Source organism: Zosterops lateralis, assembly GCF_965231275.1.
Source record: "Zosterops lateralis genome assembly, chromosome: 6".
In the NCBI taxonomy this organism is placed as follows: Eukaryota; Metazoa; Chordata; class Aves; order Passeriformes; family Zosteropidae; genus Zosterops; species Zosterops lateralis.
The window spans coordinates 46,767,219-46,793,193 of record NC_139761.1 but is presented as its reverse complement, the minus strand read 5'-3'; the positions used below and the strand labels follow the sequence as shown (position 1 = coordinate 46,793,193).

General features: G+C 42.9%; 1 protein-coding gene across 9 annotated transcripts in view; it reads right to left on the bottom strand.

Moving 5' to 3' along the window:
* Positions 1 to 12,316: 12,316 nt before the first annotated feature.
* BRSK2 (BR serine/threonine kinase 2) overlaps positions 12,317 to 25,975 on the bottom strand; it is a 305,794-nt gene continuing 292,135 nt past the window's right edge. For 4 of the 9 annotated variants that reach the window (XM_083864353.1, XM_083864354.1, XM_083864355.1 and 1 more), the window contains 2 exons: positions 15,677 to 15,741; positions 12,317 to 14,939 (listed from right to left, as the gene is read on the bottom strand). In XM_083864353.1, the coding sequence (XP_083720479.1) occupies positions 14,487 to 14,939; positions 15,677 to 15,741 (518 nt within the window). In that variant the 3' untranslated portion in view covers positions 12,317 to 14,486. Of the gene's footprint in view, positions 15,742 to 25,975 lie in introns of all 9 variants that reach the window. The other 5 variants (XM_083864356.1, XM_083864360.1, XM_083864357.1 and 2 more) reach the window with 2 other exon arrangements.

Here is a 25,975-nt window from a genome sequence, read left to right as displayed (position 1 = left end):
CAGATTTTGCTTGCACTTGTTCTTCTGTCAAAGTTGTGACAATTGTTTGCTACTGGTTTTGGTCATTACCTGAGGCCTGTGAATGATTAATAACTGACCTGGCATAAAGCTGAGAAGGCTTTCCAGAATGAAGTCCATACCTGTAGTAAAAGGCAGTAGAGAAGAGGGAGGTAGAACAGGTGCAAAGGAAAAAGCAAAGGAAAAGCTCAACCAAGGGGTGAAATTAAAAAAAAAAACAAACAAAAAAACCCAAAACCAAACCAAACCAAACCCCCACAAGAAACAAAATATGAGCAGGAAAGGACAAAAAAAAAAAAAAAAAAAAAAAAAAAAAAAAAAAAAAAAAAAAAGCATAAGCAAGAAAACTGCTTGTGAAGAAGAGCACAATAGCAACAATAGATAATGACAAGTGAGAAAAAGAATAAGTCATAAAAGCAACAAAAAAGAGCAAAAATCAAAAAGGCATGAGCACGGGAGAAGGGAAGAGGAGGAATGAGGGCTGGGTGGAGGGACTGAAAACAAGCTCAAACCTCGTGATGCCAGACTTGTCCTGTATTTTTTGTTTCTGAACTGTGGGTTCCTTCCAGCTGTGCTGCATTCTCACTGACCTGTTTGGCTGGGTGCTGCTAACACAGGCTGTTCAAGAGCACTCCTTCCCCCCTACATCCAGACAAACATTCCCATTCAGTCTCCCTTCATGCTGATGTGAGCCTTTCCATGGCAATTCCCTGCACTGAATTCTGGAGGGAAAACCAGAGACCATCAGAAGCCATCAGAACAGTGCCATTGGTCAAGCCCCTCTGCTGCCTGCCCTGAGGACACAGGAGAGTTCAAGGTAAGAAACTGAGAGCAAGAAACAACCATTCAAACCCAAGTGACATCTGGTAATTCAAAATCTTCCTGGTTTTACTTGCTTTGCAGTTGTGTTCTCCCAAAGGCCATTTAGAACTGAAGCATTTGAGAAAGGTTTGACTTGAACAAGAGGCAGTTCAACCCTGGAAAGTCTGACCTGGCTCCAACTCTTGAATTTCCAATCACAATACAGTGATATCTGTGTCCAACACAAGGGTGACTGTGCCTTAGCTTCCCACAGGGGAACTGGAAGAACCTTGTAGCAAGTCTGGGAATGCATGTGTTGGCTCCAAGCAGCAAACCTTTCAGCTGCCAGGAGAGCAGAGCAGTCCCAGGGTACCTCTGGAAGAGCCTGCTGTTGTTTATGGCAGCTGTCCCAGCTCCACTCTGCAGGCATTTGATATTCCTGAAAGCACGGGCGCTTCATCTGCTGGGGTAATCACTTTATATTTTACAAGCAGTTAACAAGAACACAAATAATGAATCCTATTTTAGTGTGGCCTATCTTGTTGGGTTTAGCAGTGGGAATAAGGAAAATACTGAAATAATGCCAACTCCAGTGTTGTTCTTGTCAGGAGTAAATGTTACTGTAAAGCTCAGCCTGAAGGCATCCCAGGGTTCTCAGTGGTTACTGAATTACACTGCAGAAACTTTAGATACAAAAGTGCCACTAAGCCTTCAGAGCTTGTCGGTGACTTCCTCCCATGCTTAGAACATCACCAATGCCCACACTGTGAGCACTGATCCTCAATTCACCTGGGACTAACAGGCCTAGGCCTTCTAACACTGATGAAATTATATTGTTGCTTTAAATATGCTTTGTAAATTGTTTAAAGTGCTGTCAGAACGAAAGAGAGAACTTAAATTACCCTACATTCAATGCCCCTCATCCCCAAAGATCTTGACGGCTCACACCATGGTTTGAGTGTTACTAAATAAATAAAATACCACAGAAAAACAACCAAACTCTACTAGGTTTATAGCATATATAAATTTATAGGGTGAAATGTTGTATCAAGCTTAAACTTTCCCCTATTTTGTCATTATCCCTGAGTCTTTGAGGCTGCAGCATCTGTAGGAAATCCAAGCCTCAGTGCCTATAAATAAAAACAGGAGGAAAATAATTTCTTTATCCATGCCATCTGGAGTAAACACCAGCAGCAGGTAAGCAAGCACCAAAGTCAGCAGCTTGTGTGTCACAAGTGCTACCTCTGGCCATTCAGGGAAAGGACACAGCAACAGTGCCACCACATCTTGTGCACAAACAGCCACGTGCAACTTTACCCTCAAGGGAATGAAGCTGTGTAGAGATCAGAGGGGCAGATTCACCCCAGCCCTATGAAAGGTCCTGAAGCAGTAAGCTGAAAATTCATTCAGGCATCTTCTACTTCAACCCAGCAAAATCAGAGCTATGACCCTCTTCCTTGCCTGGGAACTGCAGAAAGTTACAAGTCTCAGATCCCACAGAGCACACTCATTTTGCATGTGAGTAACAACCTCTTTAACCAAGAGAGTTAAGAAACTCAAGCAAAAATGAGATGATCTGAGGAAAGAGATGGCTCCAAGGTACCACCAGTTCTGGCTAAACATGTGCCTGCCAGGATGCTCCTGGGAGTGATCAGGGGCTAAAGATGGGTGCTGCCAGGTGCACATCAGCAGGAGACTGAAGGACTTCCACAGAAACAAGTCATCCCATAAAAGAACAAGCCAGCTTTATGAAGCCTGCTAAGCATGCTGATCTCATCAAAGCCACAAGCCTTAGCTCACATCCATCATGGAACTTGTCCCAGCCAATCCTTAGCTCACCATTTCAGCTGTTAACAAGAAAGAACTCAAATCCAGAAATACTCTCCCATTATCTAAACTGCAGACAGAGGAGTAGGTTGTTGTTTTGTTCTATTCAAACGTACTAAACAAATGAAAGCAATGTTTGTGCCTGTAGCACAAATGGCAACACCAGGCAGGTTAAATGTAGTTCTGTTGCCCAGTGGCTGTCAGTAGTCACAACAGGGTTCAGTGTGGCTGAGTTATCTGTGCTGCTGTGCCAGTACCAGGGCCTGAATTTAAACCCAGTACCTGAAGGATTTCAAGACAGATCTGTATCTTTACACGATAAGCTGCATGCAGTACAACAAAATCTTTCCAAATGAACTGATGATATAACATGAGAAAAACACAAAACAGCTGGCAGAAAAACCTCAGTGTCCTAATGGGGTCTCTGTTCTTTTCATGGACAGAACTGTTCTGGTTGTGACAGCTGACATGAACAATAAGACTTTTCAAAGCTAGGTTAGCATGTGATTTGGAAAAAACAGAAATTGCTGTGACCAAGCACTCAGATGAAAGAACACTCAGAGAGCTTTGTCTGGACAAAAACAAACAAACAAACCAAAACAACAACAACAACCCCATCACACTAAAAGCACTAGCTAAACTCATTTTTACATTGCTATCTGCTTATTATTTTCATTATTTCTAAAAAGGAGGCATTAAAATGCTCTGGCACTTTCCCACACACCACTAGTGCAGGTATCTCACATTCTCTCACAAAGTGGTGCAGGGTCCTTCACATAAACTACCTCCTCCTCCTTTTAATGGTCTCTGGGATAATTCAAAAGAAAGAACAGAAAGAGCCTGGGCTAGACAGGCTTTGTGCTCAGTGGAGAGCAACCCTCTGCAACATCAGCTCAGATACAGAAAGGGCAAATGCCACCTCACAGAGGATTTCAGCTTCTGTGAAACCACTGCTTCAACCTGACATCAGTAAGGCTTAGATGACACCTGCCCTGAAGCAAGTCCTGCCCTCAAGGACTTTGAAAGGAAACCTAAACAGGGAAAACAAACTGGTCCTGGGCACCAGCCACTAATTTAACTCCTACTCTAAACCAATGGAGTACACCAGGGTCTTCTCTGAAGGGCTTTAATGGCAGTGCAGGAGCTGGAGGTGAATCCCCAGTCTGGGAAAGAGAAGAAAATCTGCACAGCTCTCCCGGACCACAGACTCATCCAAACCTGCAGGGACACACAGCGGTTATAGCCTGTTCTGATCCTGTGTGTGTGTGCTGAATTCCTTCAGGAAAGGCTCCTACTTGACAGCCCTGATTCCAAGTAGATGAAATTTCCTAAATTACTTGTTTCCCACCTCTTAATTGCACTTGACAAAGTATCAAACACAAAAACCTGATTTCCATAGGATTAATCCCATAAATCATCTCAAGGAATATTCTTATATTCTTTCTGTTCTTAAGCATCCAAACTTAGGTAGAAGAGCTACCTCCTCTCATGTCACATGCAGTAGATAATGAAATAGTTCTTAATACAGAAATTAATCTCACTAAACAATTTACTTTTATTCATAAGAAGAACCCTATGCTTGGTTCTATTCAAAAACATAATCCAGAACAGGAAAGTGACACTATTGGGATAACCCAATATATTTACAAGAAATCTATGTAAAACCTGTAACAGAAAGAATTCTGTCCAGGTTTACTGACACTCAACAATTTAGGAAGGTTAATTTGAATCCTTGTGTCTATAAAACCTGTCTTAGCAGGAGTAAATACAAGAAGCAGAAGACAAATCGTAGCTGAAGACTAGCTATACCCACTACAGCAGAACTGTGAAAACTTCAGCTACTTTAAGAACATTTTTGAGAGAGCACCAATAATAATACACATATTTGAATAATCTTACCAGTTGTCCTGGGTTGCAGTGTAGGATGTACACAAAGTATTTATTCTATCACCATATTCATGAACTGTTGAAACCAGGTGGGCTAGTGTTTTCCCAAGCCCCCTGCCTTTTCTGCTAATGGCCCATTAACGCCTTTGGGGTGTTTTCTGCTAATGACTTCTGGGGTGTCTCCTGCTAATGGCCCATGAGTCACAGGTAACTCCCTCCAGGAGTTATCTCTGTTAATGGGCTATCAAGGACACATTTCACACTTCTCATGCTATTGTGAGGTGCTCTGCCCAAGGGGAGAAGCCAAGCATTCTCACCTGGATATAAGCTGGGATTTGGGACAGTGCAGGGGGCATTTATCCACTGGATTCCCAGAGGACCAGAGCTCCCAGACCTTTCTACAGGATCACTGCTTCAGGAAGAGCACCTCACCTGGACTGCTTCCACCATCCTGCTCAGGTTGTATTCTGACCCTGTCAGTGATCCTTTGTGTTATTGTATTTATTTTATTTTACTTTTACCTTTTTACCTTTCTTCTTATTAAATTATATCTCTGACTTGGAGCCTCTCATTAATTTTGCTTTCAAAACCACAACACCAGTTTAAAACTGCTTTAAACTGGCTTAAGTGAAATCTACAGAGCAGATGCTGTGATGTGATCAGAGCATCACAAACCGAGCATGTGAGGATGGGTAGCTCTGAGCAAATATTAAAAAAAGATGTGCATCAAAACCTCAATACATAATTGGTGATTCATTATTATACCAGTGACATGGTCTGCAGAAGAGCAAAAAAGCTTAATCTTTTTTCCCCTTGAATTTGCATGTATTTACCAAAAAAAGTTTGTGTGTGGAGTCCCTCATTCACTCCCAGAGGATGACATCAGGAAGTGGATAGCAAGAAGGTAGTCAGGCACTGCAAACCAGCATTTGTCAGCATCCTGCTGCCAAACAGAAATTTCAATTTGAAGCCAAGACACTTGGGAAGAATCTCTACACAATTTTGTAAGGCAAAAGAAAGCAGGCACACAGTTCCCAGCTGGACAGGTAAAGCTCCTTCCACAGAAGATTTTCAATTACAAAGGCACTACTGGAGCTCAGGGCTTAAGGCAGATCTGTTCAAGCTCACACAGTCAGCACTGAGGCACCAGAAGACTGCAAGGTGTCACTTGAATCCCAAAGCCTGGTCCCAAGCAGTTCTGTGCAGCACAGAGATAGATACAGAATGCATTTGTATCCTGCCCTCCGCTTTCTTCTGCCCGCATCAAACCAGTACACTGAATTTACTTACAAGATACCAACCCTGTGAATGAAGTTAATCTTGTGGTGTCACCACTGCAGAAATGTGAAAGCACAACAAATACTCCAATCCATCAAGGAATTTTGATTGGATTAGAAGCCCTCTGTGCTCCATCATAATCTCCCTGATGAAGGCCAAAAGCAAAACTACATCTGGAGAAGAGAGATTAAAGCCCCCATTAGAACTGTGTAATTATATGTTATTACTGGATTAACATTCATTTCTGATACAGGTGCTTCTCAGATAAAGAGCTCAGGTCCTTCATAACAGCACTGCTTTATTTTGCAGTGAAAGTCTTCTGGCCCAAGAACTGAAAACATGGGCTCTTTTTAAAGCCAGGGGTCAAAAAATGAATTAAACTCAAGCAAGACTCCGTCCGCCGGTCCTTTTTTCTTGCCTACCCCAATTTTTTGAACTGCTGCCTGATTTCAACCAGCCTGGAAGACAGGTAGGAGTTTTGGTTCAATTAGAAATTTTTCACAAGTTTTGCAGAAACAAGCAACAATGGGAAGGGGAGAAAGAGCCTGTAAATGAACCCCTAAGTTTTCCAAGTAAGGAAAAAATTGCAGCCTGTGCTCCCATGTTACTTGATGTCAAAGAACACTTGTAAGAACAGACACTCATAAAAGTCCCTGTAGACAAAGAGACAGAGAGCTCAGAATTTCCCACTAATCGCAAATTGTGTGACTCTGGCTTCCAAAATGCGGGCGCTTGTTTTGCTGCTTGCAAAACTGGGACAGTCTGCATGATCCAGTCTCTCAGTTGGCAGATACCACACTGGATCTTGGTGCTATCCCACAAGAAAGACAAAAAATGCCAAAACAACTTTCCTTTCATCAACAAAGATAGAAATGGAGCCTTCGTATCTGAAAAGAGCTAAAGTGATGTGCAGAGATATGAAAGATCCTGTCTTAGGGACAGGCCACTGAGGAGGTTTGCAGACCTGGTCACTGGAATGTGCTGTTGCCAGATTAAGATCTGGATTCAAATTTCAGCTCAAGCCACTGAGTTCCTTTGAGAGAATCACTGAATTGCTCTTCATCTCAGTTCCTGAATCTGTATGAAATGGACAACAGACACCTCTTTTCCTTCTCCTTGTCTGTCACACCTACATGGGGAAAGCTTGTCCCTTGCTGCAGGTACCACAACAGACTCTTGGTTTTCATCTGCAATTGAAATGCACCTCAATAACATGCCACAGTGTTTATCTGTCCAGGCTCCTGTGGCACTGAGCTCTACTTGACCTTTCCCTTTGAGCAGGACAGGGCTGTGTTTGGTCCTTCCCCTCCTGCAGACTGGGAGGTTTAGCTGTGACCCTGTCACACCAAGTGAATGCTGTCGTGTCTCTGCAAAGCTACATGGAAGCTACACAGGCTGGAGAGAGGCTTATCCACCCCTCTCTCTCCTGCCTCTGCACAGCACTACTGACAGCTGGCACATGATACAGCTTGTAAAAGTCTTTGGGAAGCAAAGAGAAAAGACAGTGTCTTTGCTGCCCTGTCCTCTCTGAGGAAGGGCCTGTGTTCTAGACATTGTTCTCCATGCCAGATAATCAGCAGGGCAATGTACAAGGCCCAGCACAAAAGTTCTGTAGCACAACTGCCTCGTCACATCACACAGGATGTAGTGGGTGACACCATGTTCTGTCTCTCTACAGGATTTTTGCATAATACAAAATGTTTCTCCACCTCTCTCTTGTGAAAAGCAGAGCAGCAGCAACTGTGGAAGCAACAGGCAGCCTGGGAAGTTTAGATTTGTGCAAAATCCATGCAAAACACACAGTTTGTACTTCCAAGTGACACCACAGCATTTGGTTCTACCCACTGCCACTCACACCTTGGGGACTGTGGTAAAACTTTCATATTGGACTGGCCAGTGCTGCTCTGTGTGTTCTGGCTGACTCTGTCCCTTCCCCCCAGAGACAGAGCAGGAAAATGCAAGCAGGAGCTGCACATTAACACAGCCTGGGGACAATGAACCAGAGACCAAATTCAGCTACACACAAGGCTCAAAAAGTAGTGAGCCCTTCCCATTACAGGGCAATATATGTTAAGGTGACAAAAGCTCTTTATTCCCCTTTCCCAAATGAGATTTTTTGGCAGCAGTTCTCACCCTGGATAACCGTTCTGTCAGGCTCTCCTTTTTCAACCCTTTTGCTTAAGCAAATTTGCAGTGCAACTCCACTGAAACTGAACATCAGGGTGGTATCTGCTTTCACACCTCTGTACGAACCACAGTCCATACACTTCCAAACATATCTGGCAGAACAGCTTTTAGAACTATTTTTTTTTAAGTAAATGTGTGCAGTTGGCCCTTGTTTGGATCACTAACCAAAACCAAGCCCCACAGGCTAGAAACAGGATAAAAGCAGCAAACTTAAAACTGCACATAGCCAGGACTGGAGTTTAGTCCCAAGGCTTTTTTTTTTTTTAAGCTCTTCTGTAAACACAAAGCCCTACCTACTCCATGCCTATTTCTGTTCTTATTGTGCAACTTGGTGTTAAAACTGAAGGCTCTTGGGCAGAGATGAACAACTTCCTACACTGCACTTACGCACAAGAGTTTAGATCAGGAGCCCTCTGTGAACTGGAGTTCATGAGTATTCCCATGAAGTGAAGGGAGGTCTCAGCCAGGATTCCAGCTGTTATTTAGTCCTACAAACGGCTCTTCACATATCCTCAAAGCATCCCTAATGAATGTAGCTCCAATACATTCCCTGATACATCCTTGCACCTAATTTTTGAGCAGCACGATTCAATAAACCAGACCAGGACTATCAAAGTCATTTGCTTCGGGCAGGAGAGAAATCACTACCCCAACTGTGCATCTCATAAATAACAAGACTTGACCAAGGCAATTGTCACAAACAGCATACCCCTGGAATCTAATTCCAGGTAACTCCAGTGTGAGTCAGGACTGCTTTGTTTCAGCTTAGATTCATCCATTCCAAAATCTGATTTTCCTTTGAGAACAAGGATGACCCAAGAGGAACTATCCAGAACAGACATTGCAATTTGAATCCGCTGCCTCAATGTGAATATTTCTCAAGAGCCTATGAGCCCTTACAGTAAACACAACTGCTTTTTCTGACATTTCTTCTAGAACCTAGAAGTGCTTCCTATACAAAGACTTGCTATTTCCCTAGACCAACCTGTTTTCCTTCTCTTCTGGACAATATGGAAAGAAATATGTCCCATTCCCAGGGCTAGGCCAGTACTGCCTTCCAGACCCAGGAATGTCCACATAAGAGAGAACATTTTGCAGAAGGATAGGAGGTACAACAAAGAGCAGGTCAACGAGAAGCTGTGGAGCAGAGAAATAAATTCTCTCTTCTCCCAGGCAGCTGTTTCTGGAATATGTTGCCCAGAGATGTTGTGCAGTGCCCACCTTGGAGGCTCTGAGAACCCCGAGGGGCACAGCAATGAGCAGCCTGTTCTAAGCACGTCCCTTCCAGCCTCGGTTGCTGTGTGACTTTGTTATCCAGGGGTGGACCTCTCTGCCCAGGCAGAGGTCTCTGGCTACACCAGAAACACCCACCCTGGCTGCAAGCAAACTCTTCCTTCTGCTAATGCCGTTGATGAAAGCTCGTGTCTTCCCTGACCTTGAAGCTGTGTTATCTCCTTTGGCTGGGAGTAGGCGATAATAGCTCCTGACAATGGCAAGAGTCAGCGCTGAGCCGGTGGAACAGGAAATCCCATTTCTCAAGCCCTTCAAAGCCTGCCTGGCACAGTTTCTCTCAGCAGCACTCAGTGAGATTACAGCACTAAAAATAACCCCCACAATAAATTGTGCATTTAGAAGAAGAAAGGACTTGCCCTCGATGTGGGTTTCCCTTCCATTTGTGGCCTCAAGTATCCCTAGATAGTTGAACTACTACGGTTTTGTTCTCCAAATTAAGCAGGAGCTGCAGCTGTTGGAGTGGTTTTAAATAAAATAAGAAGATTAAAGGGTACAACAAAGAACTAAGATACTTTCCAGTTTTTAGACAAGTGTCTCTCTCTTCCCTCCCTGTTGTTTTCTATAATAAGAAACTCAGAGCTAAATCTCTTCCTCACCAAAACACTCTGTCCTTCTAAGAGGAGCTCACATACAATCGGTTGTATACAGCGGAAACGAGGCAAAGGAAACCAGTCCTGCAGACTTCCCTACAGAACACAATCCCTGTGGGCATTCTGCTGCGGTATTTATGAAAATGTCCGAGCCTGATGGGTTTAATGCACTGCCTGCATCACTAGGAAAGAAGTCATACCTTGTAACAGAGGGCACAGAATTAGCACTACCCAGAGGCCTCACGCAGTTTCACAGTCTTTATAAACGCTGGTTTTGCCTATGTCCAGTGAGAGCCATTAAAGCTCAGTCATTTGCATCCATCACTTTCATTAAAGCCAGCCTGACTACGGAGGAAATTGTCACACACTGTTTGCAAAGCTTGGACAATTTGCATTAGTGCTCTCCAACACAACCAATCTCTTTCTCAGCCCCCAGACCGACCTGTGGCAATGAGATTCACCCTCCTGACTATGGGCTCAGCTGCTCATTTGATGCATATACACCATGGCTTTATATAGCACATGTCAGGTACTGGCTCAATTAAAAACTGTTCACCTTAAGCACAAACACATTTTTCATGTATGTATGTGCTGAAACTAACATCCACTTGCAAAACAGACAAACAGAAAATGCCAACTGGAGTATTTCACACTTGCCTTGTCTTCAATTTACTCCTGGAAGGTCCTAGCCTGCGCTGCTTCACCCAGAGGAAATCAGACAGATGAACTTTAAATGCAGGAAGTTTTTTAGCTACTGAGTCTAAAGAGCTGGGCTCTCCAAGAGAACTAAAGAGCTACAGAGCTCAGAAGGTCAGATAATGAAGTGCAGGTGGCACAGCTCACAGCATCTCATCAGCCATCACCTGGAATGGGGTTTGGATGAGAACAGTAGCCCCTACCTGGCAGCACAGACAATCCAACTACCTCAGTCACAGAGGCAGACCAAAATCCCCAGCTACATTTACTACTTGTTGTCAGATTTAAGCTACAAAAGAAGAAGGGTGTTTCGTGGACAACAGTTTAAATATAAACTCAATTTGGTGAGAAGCACAGCCCCCCCATGCACTACAGATGGTAATATTACACCACGTAGCAAGAGACTGTTATAATATGGCCAAAACAAAAGGCAGAATAAATGTGGGAAGGCCCTAAGCATGAGGTCCTCCACTTTGCAAAATCGTTATTTTCTTCTATAGCTTTTGAAGACCATAATTAGCAGTACTGGTGATGCTAATTGTGCATAGTACAGGAGAAATGAACAATCATAGAAGTTCATGAACACTGCTGAAAAGAGTAGAGCAAATCAGAAAAAGTATCAGCTGCCACAGTGCCCTTAAATCCCATCTCCCCTTACACTGCAGCCCAGCACATCCTTTCACTTACAGAGATGCAAATGATATACAGCTACTTCCCAGTTCTGGGTTTCCAGTATTACAGAGACCAAATCCTGCAGCACTTGTGATTCTCCTCATCTTTTCATCTTTGCCAGCTCCTCCACTCCTCTCCAGTTTCAGCAGACCAGTGAATTCCCCAAAGACCCTATAAACACACTGGCTTTTTCCTAGATGACAGCACATTTTGTATGGCTGCTGCCTGGGTGCTGCCTGGCAGGGCAGAGGCTTCCCAGCCACCCTCACCTCGCCAGAGCATCCCTGATGCCGAGGAGGCACCGGGGAACATTCCAGAAGGTCTCCTCCTGCCTTCCCTCCCTGGCGGACGGTGCCTGCCCCTCAGGGCCTCTGTTGGTGGGAAACCCTGCCTGGCCAGGGCAGGACAGCTCTGGAGAGGGCACCCGAGAGGGGCCAGGTCTGGATTTGGCCAGGGTGTGCCATGTGGGAAGCACCTGCTTTTCCCAGAACTGCTGGGGGCAGTGACAAACCCAGAGGGGAGGAAGAGAGAGTGAGCTGTGACAATCCAGCAGCCACACGGACTGTCCAACCAACAAGCAACAAACCCCAGACCCAGACGTGCCAGGGACGTACCTGAGCAGCTTTTTCAAATGTGTGTGACTGAGCGTTTCAGGCAGGGAGGGTGCAGAAATCCTTCCTACAGCTAAAGCTGGAAGTAACGCGAGAAGCTCAGGTTAGAGAGGAGAACAAATCACAAGCAGTCACAGCTTTTAGTACAGTGGTTTCCCTCCAGACCAGACCTCTGACAGGGCACGATTGCTCTGAAATTTGGATCAAGCTTTTGGAACACATTACTGTGGAAAGCCAGGCCTACAGGGTTGAGCTGTCTTTGCTCCTCAGACGCTGGTGTTAGTTCCACGGCCAGGAGGATGTTGCCTTCCTTCAGCTGCCATCTTCAGCTCCTTTGGTGCAGGAGGCCAGGCCATGGTACTTACCGGCTCTGGCACTGGCCACAAGTTTGTTCTCATGGACATAAACAGGACACTCAACAGCTGGTATCTTTACTGAATGAATTTATTGGTTTTTGAACTAAAGTTGCTCACAGTTATTTAACAAGGGATACATCAGATTTTTTTGTCCATTTCAAACCATTAAATAATGTCAGTTTGTGTCTGTATATGTGTGTGTGCGCGCGTGTGTGTGTCTTTGAAGTACAAAATAGGAAGGATAACAAGAGGTATTGCTTTCATTTATTCTTATATCTTGTGTAAGTAATCCCCTTCCTGCTTGTACCACATGGGTTTTGCTGATATAGGTATTTTTAAATTATTATTATTATCTTGTATTGAAATCCCAGCCTTTTGTAGAGGTACAATGTAACAGAAGCATCAAAATCTATACACAAGGGAAGAGAAAAGAGGGAAAAGAAGGACGGGGGTGATGGGAGGGGAGCTCGGAGGAGAAGTAGAGAGAGGGCAGAGGCAGGAAAGACAACGAAAGCAAAAGAGACTAATTTACAGCAATGTCATGCAATTAAAACTGCCCCCCTCTCCTGCACCCTTGCCTCCCCCCCTCCCCAGCCATCACCCCCTGGTGTCTGACATGCACACAGCAATACGAGAGAGAAAAGTTCAAGAATAGGGAAAATAAATAAATAAATAAATAAAGCAAAAAAATTAAAATAAATCCCTCCCATTTGGGGGAATGGGGAAACAGGGCAGAAGTCAAAGGTCTTTGCCCCAGTTGTGTCTTTAAAAATTTCTTTTTAATCTTCAAACCTATGTACAAGTAAAACTGGTTCAAGAAGGGGAAAAATGATTAAGAAAACCAACAACGACAACAACAACAAAAAAGAACTCATCCAACATTATCATTAAAAAAAAAATAATCTTGCGATACAACATACACCCATAGGAACCCAACGAGCAGCAATCGAAGGTCATAAAAGAGCTGAACACTAATGCTAAGCCTACATTCTTAAAATCTCAGTCAAGAAGTACTTCTCACTGTGTTTTGTCTTCCACGCGTAAAACCACGTTTTTTTGTTTGTTTAACCTTTGAGCTTGGGCCAGAATAAGTTACACTTGGTCACATAACTCTTGAGGAGGAGGAGGAAAAAAGGCGGCAATTCTTCTTTTTCAAAGTCACAAAATGAACACTCAAAAGGTTTCTGTGTCTTTTTTCCCTCTCCTCCGCAAAATAAATAAGAATCAATGTTGCCTCTACACAGTTATTAAACAGAAGATATATCTAACAGCTTATTTTTTTAAATATATATATATGTATATATAAATAACCAAGACCTAATAACTGAAACACACAAAAAAGGTCCCCATCCACCCAATCCCACCCTCCTCCCCTTAAAAAAAAAAAAAAAAAACTGAAAAAAACCAAAAACCACAAAAACAAAACAAAAACTTTATAAAAATATCTTGCAGTAAATTTTAAAGTTTACAGTAGCTTCGTGATTAAGTCTCCCATTGCCCTGACTCCACCTTGTCTTGCTCTGATGAACTAAGTGCCAGTGATTTTGCACACACACACACATACACACAGAGGAAATAAAATCCAATATAAGTCTCTTTTCTTCCTCCTCTTCGTCTTCTTTTTTTTTTTCTTTTTTTTTTCTTTTTTTCCTTTTTTTTTAAGAAAAAAATCACCCAAGCCAACAAATGAAACTGGTAACTTAAAGAAATAATAATACTGATATCAATGCAGCACTAGCAACACAACAATTGCCTCTAAATGCAGGGTGTGGTGGAGGATCCAGCTGGTTGAAGAGGGTCCCAGCGCGGTGGCACAGTGGCAGGGAGTTGACAGGTGGGGAGGAAGGTGTTGAAGGAGGAGCAGCAGTAGCAGCAGTGGCAACTGTGCCTGGTGATGGGAGAGACAGTCCTTGGCAGAGTCTTGTCCCTCTTCTTTGCTACCAGAAGTTGCCTTTTCCCTAAGTTTTAATGTTTTGTTTGTATGTGTTTTTTTTCATTGAACCCCCTCTCCCTCCTATGTTTACTCCTTTCCCCTTCCAGCAGGTTAAAAAGCAAAATGATACAGTATAAAAAAACCAATTAGTTAGTGCGTATATATATATATATATATGTATGTATATTTATACATAAATATACACACATATATACATGTATATATAAAAAAAGGGGGCAAAAGAAAAGGAAAAGGTGGTGGGGAGAAGAAAAAAAAAAAAAAAAAAAGATAAGAAAATCCCGTGATGAAGCTCCCCAATATTGTCTTGGTTCAACGCTTAGTTTTGAGTTGCTCCTGGCTGGTTTCTGATGAGAATGTGCTCTGGATTCATGGAACACTGCGCTCCCGCTACACCCATCTCCTTCCCCACACCCTCCCTCTCCGGGCTGCGTTCACCTGCGCGGACAGAAGTTGCCAAGGGTAAATAATTCACTCCAACAATTTGCAACCTCCTTTGAGCCCAGACTCTGCAATCCCACAACTGAGCAGATCTCTCTTGTGGAGCACCAAAAAAGAAAAAGAGAGGGGAAAAAAAAAAACAGGCGTGCACTGGGGAGGTGTTTGGGGAGAAGTGGGGGAGAAGCCCACTTCCTGAAGGGAGAGGGGAGGCTGGGAACCTCAAACAGGACTGGTCCTTGGACAGTCTACATCGGTTGCCTTCCGTCAACAAGTGTCCGCAGAGCACAGAAGGTGAAGCCGTGGCTGACATGTTAACTTTTCGGGATAATTCCTGGTAGCAGAGCGGAAACAAGTGGTGTCGTCAGAAACACAGAGAGAGCATGAACAGAACAAGAAACAAAACAAAAGAAAACAAAAATAAAAAAACCAAAAAACCAAAACGAAAGAAAAAAACCCAAAAAAACCACCAAAAAATCAGGAAGGAGAAAAAAGCAAAACATTCAAAAAAAAGGGAGGAAAAAAAAAACAACCAAAAAAAAACCACAACCCAAGATCTGGTGAACTGGGTTTGTCATCTGTGCTACCTTTTCTTTCTTTTCATTCTTTCATTCGTTTGTTTTTGTGTTTGTTTCTGAGATATATATTATATATCATATATAAATATATATATGTATATATATACAGTCATTCCTTCATACAAAATTTGTCTATAGACAGTTTTGTACTGTTGTGGCAAGGTATATACATCCTTCTAGTTTAGAGGCTAGCTTGCTAAGGAATATTCTTTCATTCTTTCTTGCTTTTTTTCTTTTTGTTTTGGTTTTTTTTTTCTCTTTTGTTTATTTTTTGTTTGTTTTGTTTTGTTTTTGTTTTTGTTTTCTCTAAGATATTTAATTTTTATGTGTTTATTTAAGGTTGGTCTTGTAGGCCGACTGATGAGACCATCTTTGCCTTGTCTTTGCCAGCAGGGTACTTATTGTCTCCTCTAGACCCATAGTCATTAGAACCGGAATCGCTCCGCTTGCTGTTTGCGCTATGCTTGGTTGGCGTGCCGGGGGGATGGCTCACCTGCCCGTTCTTCTCGTCTGAAAAAAGTTGTTTAATTACGTCAAAGAAGTTACTCAATGGGCTGCCTGGGTACACAAAACAGAGGAGACAAAAAAAGAAAGAAAGAAAGAAAGAAGGAAAAAAAAAAAAAAAAAACAAGAGGGAAAGAGAGAGAAAAAGAGGAGAGAAAGAGAGAGAACAAACAAACAAATGAACAATGGGGTTTTTAACGAGAAGAACATGATGAGGAGATCCAGAGCCACGTGCGTGGGGGTGTGTGGGGGATGAAGACAATGAGCAGGAAGAGGAAGAGTGTTTAGGATGGGATACCTACAGAAATAAAGAACCTGAGAGCATAAAGCACCTAGGGGGAAGGTCCTACTTTTTTCCTGAGTGGGGAAGCATTGCTGTCTCACCAAGCAGAAGGACACAGTACCATGTGACTGAAATAGGTCAGTCCATTAGTAGGATTCACCTGGACACTCCACATGGAAATGTCAGTGACTGTAATGCCAGACACGGGCAAATCCCATCCTACTCCTGCTGTTGCAAACACAGGGTATTTCCATGAGGCTGACCATTGATGCTTTACACTGCAGCCTTGCAAAGCTCTCTGTCTTCACCAGGCATTAGGCTTTCCTTGCTTGCATTTTATCTCCTTCTGAGTTTCTCCTTGCCACCCTGTCATGACTAAGCCTGAAGCACCATGACTAAGTCCCAGGGAAGCATCATTTGGAAAATGAGCTATGACTGAGATGAATGTTGCCATCTGCATGTGTGGTCTGTGGTTTGCACTCACAGGCTTCTAAGCACCTTCAGATCCTCCCTAAACCTGGAAATGAAGATGCTGAATGTGGAAGCAGGCTGTTATACATCTGCCTGTTTCTGGGACCTGGCAGGGTCAAGACCTGCTACCTCACTGTCCTGAATTTATGCTCTCTCCTCAGCACAGCCTCCATGGCACTGACAGGTGGAGCTGTGTGCTACTGGAATAGGCATGTCCTTAAGCCAGCCCCCAGATCAGGCTGCAATGTTAACAAGGACAGAGCACATGAATACAGCTTTTCATGCCATATGGGCCTCCAGGCAGCATGGTTATATGCTCTTAATCTACCTCTGTGTTAGAGTGTCTGTGGAAGGTCACACCTGAGGAAAGGTTCTGGGGTGCTACTGAGAGAAAGGGACCTTTTGGAATTTCTAGTCCCTTTCCATTTTCTTAGATTGGGGGATTAATCTTTATTAAGTATATGAGGGGGTCACACTAAACTCTTCGAACATGGATATTGAAGGTGTTTTTTATCTGATTTACACCATGGAGGTGATGTCTGTTCATGATCCTCAAAACCCCATGATGGTTTTCTCAATATTGGGACTGTTGGCTCTACCATTCTATCAATTTCAAATAATTTCTATCTCCAGCTCCTGGAAAGGAACAGGCTCCTTGTATCTGCCTTCCCATGTGGTAGAATGCTGTGAAGAGTGGAACCTCTCATCCCCAAGATGGGAACATTCTGTCAGGAGCAAAGAGCTGCTTCTTAGCAGAGACCGGAGGACACTGGTGGCTTGATCATAATGTACCTCCCTTCACTTAATTCCAAACATGAGCAACCCAGTAACTACAGCAGGCAAGTACTTTCTGAGCACAGCAATTCAACTGAAGAGCTTGTTGAGTACTTTCTTATTCTCTAATGGAAAATACTAGACAGACATCATCGTCTCACACAGAAAAAGAGGAAAGACACAGTATTTGTGCTCTGCAAAACTGAATGTGCTATTTTTTTTTTTTTTTCCTGCCCTGTGCTAACCAGGTAGTGGCTGCTTTCCCCTGCTTGTTAACAGGCATTGAGAAAAATCAAATGGCTGGCAAATACAGTGAAGAATCTTATTAATCTAATTCATTCCTTGACTTCCTGTGCCTGCTGCTCTGTGGTTAATGTTCTGCTTGCCCTGGTTCTGTCACTCAGTTACACTAAAGCTAAAAGGCTGTGAGTTTCATTCACCCAGCTGACTGAAGCCTTAGTGATGGGCACAAACAGCCAACCAGGCAAAGCACAAATCTCAATTTCCAACTAAGAAGAGAAAGGCTTTCACTAAACTCAAGTCACTTTGGGCTCAGGCCTCTCTGAGCCCCACCTGCCACCTTCCACATGCATGCAAATGCTTGGGAAAGGGGATATCTCTTCCACATTTATGACTTCTACATCAGAGATTTCCCTAAGCCTCCCTCAAGCTGTTTTAGGTTTGTGGGTACACGCTTTGCACAGACTCATTTTTATCTACTCAGACTCATTTCTACTTCTTTTAGGTGGATTTTTTTCAATGAAAAGAGAAAAAAGAAAGCAAACACTCAGCCTTGAATGCAGGAATGTGGGCAGATCTGGTTCTCAGGTGGCTTTGGACCCCTCATCTTCATAAGCAAATGGAGTCAGCAGAGAGAATGAAAAAGAGCACTGAAAAAAATGCTGGAGAGGAAAAGACTGCTGGGTTGGGAGAAAAGAGTAGGGGAGTATCTCTAGTTATTCAGCTGAGCACTTTATTTAACAAGCTTAGAGGGAAAGATATGGGCAGAGTAAGCAGGGCTCTGCAGGAATTGGGAAAGCTTTTCATTTTCATATAGACAGAAACAGTGACAAAAGTACAACTTGCAAGAATGGAGCAATAAAACCCTTTAGAAATTATATATCTTGTGTTTCCTGAGTCCTGATACAGGACTTTTAGTCATCTTACTAAAATATGCAGCCCATGTTTCATCCACCCTTTCTCCTCCCCATGCCCTACCGGCTTCCAAGTGCCTGGAGATTTACTGCAGCAAAAGTATTTAACAGTCTACTTTTCTTTGCCTGTATCACCACTGGATTCCTTACAATCAGCATTTTCAGTTAAAATTTTAATGGGAGGTAAGAAAATCCTTAGGGATGTTTAGAGAGCTACTGAAAACTAAAATAGGCCATTTCACTAACCCTTTCCTTCCTTTGCCTTTTGTACTTGTAATTAAATAGTAAGTCATAATGCCCTCCTGTCCTGGAAGTCAAGTAAAAACTGATGCTGGGCTGGTGTTCACATTGCTCTTTGGATAGACAAGGAGTCCTCACACTTTTACTCTGGAGATACACAAGAATGGGTCAGCTATGCTGGAAGCGTGAAAATGGTGTGGAGTGTTGCTCCTGTTAGTTCTCAGTTCCCTTTGAGGTTATAAATCCAGTAAAACAAGACTTGAAAATGCAGGCCATGATGGGTTAGAATAGGTTTTTCAGCCATCTTCCATGCCTAGCATTCAGCGCAAGATGTGTCATAGGCTCTTACACCTCTAAGTCCATCACGGGGCCTCAAAAAGGCTGCCTTGCTTATTTCAGAAAGTGAGATGACATCCCATTTCCTCTGGACAGGGATGAAGGTTTGGCTCAGTGGTTCTTCAGAACATCCCTGGTGTTTCATGCACAGACTAAGGTCTTCTTTCCCCTTGAGAGCAAATGTTCATCAGCACAGAGCAAAGAAAGTGTAAAGGGTAGAAAGGGTGAGAAACTGAGAGAAGGATCAGAGGCAGGAGGGGATGCTCATAGCATTAGGTTTATGTCTGTTAGGAGGAGATGGATATGTGCAGTTTTGAGTTAGACCAAGGAGCTGTTTGCTGCAAGACGGGGAAAGGGAATGGATTTGAAAACAAGCACTGAAGCTCATGAAAGGGTCATGTATTGAAGGGGTGCTGAGAGAAATATATGGAGAAGGAACTGGTTTGGGGCACCTGTGTGCAGCACTGTCACAGCCAAATATCATGAAAGAAGTCAAAACTGTGAATGGATTTGAATACAACAAGGGCTAAAAGGAAGAAACAGGGCTAGAGATAGACACAAAAACATAGAAGGAAGCTGGGCAGGCAGTTTGCATCAAGCCTCACAGTCCTCAGCATTTCATCTGCTGTTCTTAGGTGGCCCGTCTGACACTGACCTAGCCCCAGTGGCATCACCACTTTGAGAAGCCAAGTGAAAGTGGAGCACCCAGGTAAGAGAGGAAGGAGAAAAAAGGGGAAATCACCCCAGGCATCACAAGTGACACCAGGAAAGGATGCACCTTGCAAACACCCTGCTCTGACCTTGTAAAGACCCTCACAGGCCTCCACAGAACATAACAGGAGGTGGTGAAAAAACAGCTTCAGGACAAGCCTGGAGGCTTCAGTTACTGATTAAAGTCTGCTGTTTTGTAACATTTTTAAGACAGGCAGATAAGGACTTGGCCCTTTTTTCATTGAAGCAAATAGCAACATTCCCATTGACTTCACAGAAGCAACCCTGAGGCACTTCTTTCTGTGAAACCATCTCTGAAATCTGTGTACTGTTAATGCACTAATCCTTGTGGTGCTGAACACAAAAGTTGCACAAAACAAATATGCCATGTGTGGGATTATCCTCTTACCTTTTCTTTCTGTATAGCCTGAGATTAATTTGGTTTCTGTATACATATCCTGGGCTTTAGGAGAAAGTGAATCGGAAAACTTAGGTCCCCAGTGGGAAGAGACATCTTTTCTCAACCTGACTCCTCTTAGTTCTTCCCCTGTTGCTTTCACATCCTTCCTGATTGTCTTTTGCCTACCTCTGCTACTGAGGTTTTCCTCCTATACTCATTCCTTACTTTTAGCCCTTGTCTTTTTCATCCCTAGGTTGCTCTGTTTTGATAGTAGCTGTAGTTTCAGTGAACCATGTAACAAAAATCCAACTTCTTTCACATAAAGCATTAAAACACTCCTTAATGGGTGATAATCTGTTTCATTTCAAATCCATTTTTGCTACTTTTACAGAGTTCTAGCCCTCTTTGTTAAGACAAGGCTTTTTTTTTTTTTTTTTTTTGGTCTGTTTGCTTGGTTTCTATTGGCAGAGTCACTTCTGCCTTCAGAAACAAATGACTTCAAATATAGAATTCACTCCAAGAGTATATGCAGTGAAAGGGATGACAGAAAGATAAAGTGGCCCATTCCTCTTTGTTTAGTTGTAGTACCACGTAGGAGTCTCCCTCCAGAATGAAGAGGCCCCAGCCTAGGCACTGTACAAATCCAAAACAGACAGATGCTTCACCCAGCTCACTAACTACTGACAGAAAGTCTGGGGAACAACTCCAGTTTCTTGGCAGGAAACCTGAACTGCAGCTGGGAAAGGTGACTTGCTTTCCAGAGTCCTTAGACTCTGCCAGTAAAAATGCCAACTGAAAACAGTGTCTGCAGGAATAAACTGCAGAACTACTGCAGAACTGAGGAACTACTCAAGTTATCACACAGCACTGGCACAGGTATCAATGCCACCAGCAGGTGGGAACTTCCAATTGCTACTCATCTGGGCAGACCTGAACAACCAACCTGACATTTAAATGCTCCATAACCCTTTCTTGTTCTTACTCCCCAAAACCATGCCATCTCCTCTGCAGGTGGGTGGCCCAATATTTTTGTCTAGCATCCAGATGGCCATTCTCTATCTTGCACATTTTTGCTCTCACTCTAATAAACATACAGAGAAGCTGAGATCAGTTCAGCCTCTCCTCACAGTATTACTGGAATAATGAGTTAGGGAATGGTGAGCACAGGCAGCAAAGCCCCAAAGGGATGAGGCCCATTTCCTTGCTGCTGTCTCCTGTAGAGCTAATGAGTAAGGGATCAGAAACCAAACGTGTCTGTTAGTGATGAAAAGCTCTGGCCAATCCAGCACCACCACATAACATTCAAAAAAGGAGACATGATGATGGAGAGGAGGGGATCATACATTCATTTGGACAGCTGGTGGCACTGAAAGAGCAGGCAAGGATAGTGGTGGGATGAAGAGATGCCAGATTCTGTTGTGGAGTCATGCTCTTCTGGCAAATTGGCTGGTAAAGGTCTAAGCTCACAATTTTTTTGTATCTGCCTGTCCTTTTATACAGATCTGCCTGCACAAGTGTGTGCTGAGAGGGGAAACTGATGACTCACACCTGTAAAGCCACAGCAAATGACAGTATTGTTGCTATCCGTTCTCTTAGAGATTTCTGCAGCTTTATTCCTATTTTTTTTGCCTATAAAAATGTCAGAAATGTATTGGCACTTAATAATACAATTTCAATCCTTCCTGCCAGATGGATGTTCACATATTATGATATGGGTTTCAAGTTCTTTGACCTGTTCCTAAGGAGATAGATGACCTGTGCATGCTGGTGAAATGTTGCTTCCTCATTTCCACTGAATAAATCACTTCAAAATATGATTTAATCTTCTAGGAAGGCCATCTCAAACTTAGCTTAGTACAGCAAGAAAGTATTTCCAGTAGCTTCCTGGAACACTGGCTATGATAAATAAAGCACTGTGATCTTAATTAAGTGTGACATATCTGTGTTTTCTGTATTAGGTATTATCACAGAGAAAGAGGAAAAGATCTTGTATTGCATAGTAAGTATCTAACCATAGCTGTCAAAATAGGATCTGACATGAATCAAATAATTCAATACATTAACTTTTAGTGCCAAGTTGTTGTTTTTTTGTTTTTTTTTTTTTTTTTTTGTGGCTACCTTCTTCTACAGTGCAAAACCATGAGGTATGACTTGGAAAAGAAATGTCTCCCCAACACAGAACTAGACTGAAGACATATAACTACAGTATGCAGGGAGTCAGCCATTCCTTTGGATACTGGCAGAAGGGGCAGAGATAACTGGTAAACCTGGCTCGAACTCTTTAGAACCACTGCCTTCTCTTACTTGTTGTGATCCACCCACTTTGAATGAGGATGTGATCCCTCAGGTGGGTCTGCTTCCTTTTGTCTCTCAGCTGGGTCACAGTTTGAACTGGACAGCCAACCATGCTCAGAAAAACCAGGAGCCAGCACATTTTTCAGGAATGTTAAAAAACCCCATTGTTCTGACCACCTCATGGTGTGGCAGTGCTGACAAGAGCCCTTCAGCTGGGAGGGCAGCCTGTGGTTTTTTCTGCAGGTTTTGGCACCAATATTTCTGCCAACAGTTGCAACTTTTTGGCTGCAAATCACCAACCTCCTCTTCCATCAAACAGCTACATTCGGAAGTGGGATTACTCTAATTAATGCCAATATGGGTTAGGATCACTTCCAAGAACACCAAGTCCAGGTATTTGCTACTGGTAGTACAAACAAAAACAGACTCCAAATGAGCACCCACAAAGCTACAGGCTGCAACTGCAACCTAAATGTGATGCAACCAGTTTGAAACTTCAAAATGTCTCCTAACCTCTCAAGTAGACTGGAATGCTCCTGGCATGGGCTTGTGCCTGTGTGAATCAAACTGTGATTGCTGGGAGCTACAAAGAGAAGCTTTTACTGCAGTGTGGTTCTCTGTGTGCAGAAGACCATTGGCCATGGCCAGCAAGATCAGATGCCTCTGAATAGGAAAAATGTCAAGTCCTAAACTGGAAGCAAAGGATCTGAGAGAGATGCATTGGTGAGATATGAAATGCAAGTGGATTTGCTGTGCTTCTGGTTTGATCAGACCATTTTGGTGATAGCCACTGGTACCCTACAAGGAACCAAAAAGCTTTTTGTTTAAATCTGGTTAAACCAGGAATCCAGGTTTTCAACTGTAAGCAGCAATACAAGATAAATGTTTAAAAGCGAACACAAGGCCTTTTTTCCAGCCTGCACAGGGTTATGGTCCAAGATTTTGCAGGAATGTATGGTTATATGCAGTGCCTAACATGACAGCATGATCTGACTGGAGTTGCACTAGTTATCCATACTAACCTTCTCCTCTTACCATCACCCTCTTTCCATGGAAGTGGCACTGAGGTAACCACAGACTTTATTGAGAATCATCAGAGAGGGCGAATAACAAGCAAAGATTGCCTTACTTAGAAGGATATTCATCCTCAGATAGTGGCAGTGTGAAGACTGGGAAGTTTACAGTCTTCCTGGGTGAATCTCAGAAGGTAAAGTGGAGGAAAAGGCAGGCTTTTCAGAGCTTCCTGTCAGCAGCCAGCACCTTGGCAAAACATACTTACCAAGGATTCCAAAAAACTGGGAAGGGAAGCTATCAAAAGCTATATACCAGCCCTACCATGAAACCAATCACCCAAAGAAATTCTCAGCTCACTACACGAAAGACCTGAAGTCACTAAAGTTTGTGAAGAGGTACTTTTTCCTGACCAAGGACTAAAATGGCACCATGGGCTTGCTTCTGTGCGGTGTGTATCAATGGCTCCACATCCAATGTGTTCAATATACAACAAATGATACTTGCTTTCTAATTCCCAGCTTTGTGCTTGAAGCTGGAGGGCTTTTCAGTTTATGTATTATCTTGATTTTAATTTTTAATATAAAGGCTCTGCAGAAGGTATTAGAACCTTAATTATACAACCTATTCTTCAGTGGGATAGACATAAATACCAGATTAGATGGTAATAAACAGTTCTCTCAATCCTGCTTCAAAAGAAACAGAATCCAGCTTGTCCTTTTACAGCTGTGCTGATTTTATAAGGCTTAACGGCAGCACATAAAGTGGTAAAGCTTATTTGTCACTAAACTGATTTGGCTGAGAATACACACAGGAATACATCAGCTAAAGTATCACTCCTGTAGATTTTTTCAGGTTACAGCTGCATTTTATATGTAAATATTTTAATTTTACAAGGTAAATTTAATCTTATGAACAGACTTCATGGAAACCAATTTAGTCTTTCTGACAACAGCAATGGCCATTCCCCTGCTGAGATGGGTGGAAACATAAAATAAAATATTTCATCCCAGCATGCATTTCAATTTATTATGAGCCAAATTCTTTTCTTCTATTGTGAATACTACAAGTTGGCAGCGGTTTTCTAGTTTGCACAGGTAGGATTGATACATCAACAGTTGTGTCATTGGGATATTGGCAGCTCCTATGACAAGCCTCAGCTGTTCAACATTAACTTGTTTTTCAATGCCAGTGGCTCTGTGCAAAATCACTTCTCCCACTGATGACCACTGCTAGCAAAAGATGAGATAACATTTAAAGGACTAAACAAATTTGCCTTGCTGTTAATTACAGCATTCAGTGGTTTATAGTGGGTGAAAACAGTTCCTCATTCCCACCAGAGCTTTCACACGGCTGAGGCAGGCATAAGGAACCTGATTAGCTCTTCCTGCTGCAGTGTTAACTCTTTTTGCAAGAATGACCTCCTGTGCTCACTGTCAGAATATGGAACTACAATGAGGTCAGAACCCCCAGAGAATACAGTGTTTCATACACTATTTATTATTACTAGATGAACATTGTGTCAACATCACCAGGGTTTCTTAACTTCAGAACCACAGAGAATGGTTTGCCAAAAATAGGTAAATCTATTCACAAACTTACACTGTTTGTGAGTTCATCAACAGGAATGTGATTTAAAGCAAGCAGCTCCATTTAACTCCTACAGGCCATCCTTTATTTTCTCTGTCCTCTGTCTGTGCTGCAGTAGCCATGAAACACTCTCCCTGCTGGCCTTCACCTTGTCCTCTTTGTCCCTTGTTGGATTGCTGCTGGCACAGTGAGAGCTGGAGGGGCTGCATGAACTGTGAGTGAGCAGTGATGCTCTCTATCAAGAGAATGCAGGGTACTGGCTGGTTATCTTATAGTTCAATTAACTTGAAAGCAGGATCAGCATTTCAGTATTTTTGTATGATGTGAATGCCAGATTCCAGGCAAGAAAAAAAGCCATGAGGAAGAAGAGGGATTTGCTGTCTGATGCCTTCAAGAAGCTGAAAGTCTGAAATGAGTCTTCATGAGATCAGAAAAGTCACCAAAGAAATCATATTAACTCCTTTCAGAGCAAAGGAAAAACTCCCACCACCAACTTAAGGGAAAAAGCCTGAAACACAAGAAACAAGCCAAATTCTGCCTCAGTCACACATGCATAAACCTAGTATTATCTCCACCATGACAACTTCTCTTTATGGTTACAGACTCCAGAACAACTCTGGAACAACTTTCTTCAGTTAACAAAGAGACAGTGTGGCAGCTGCAGGTCCAGCTCAGGGAACACTTTCCTAACATCTTGTCTTCCCTTTCACAAAGATATCTGAACTTAACCTAGATACCAGGATGGAAATCTAAAGAGACCAGAATTCTCTCATACAGAATCTTTCTGTACAAGACATGAATAATAAGACAAAAACAACTCTCTTAGTATTTTGGTATTTCCAATGTTGAATTTGGAGCAGTGAGTAGAGGCATAAGTAAAGAAAGAAAGAATACAGTCCATGTGTGCAGGGAGGGGAGGGAAGGCTAGGGACAAGTTAACCAAAATTCATGGAAGCCCAAGCAAGCTGAGCTGAAAGTTTTGCAGGAAACTTTTTTTTTCTTATTCCTAGCAAAATTCCAAAT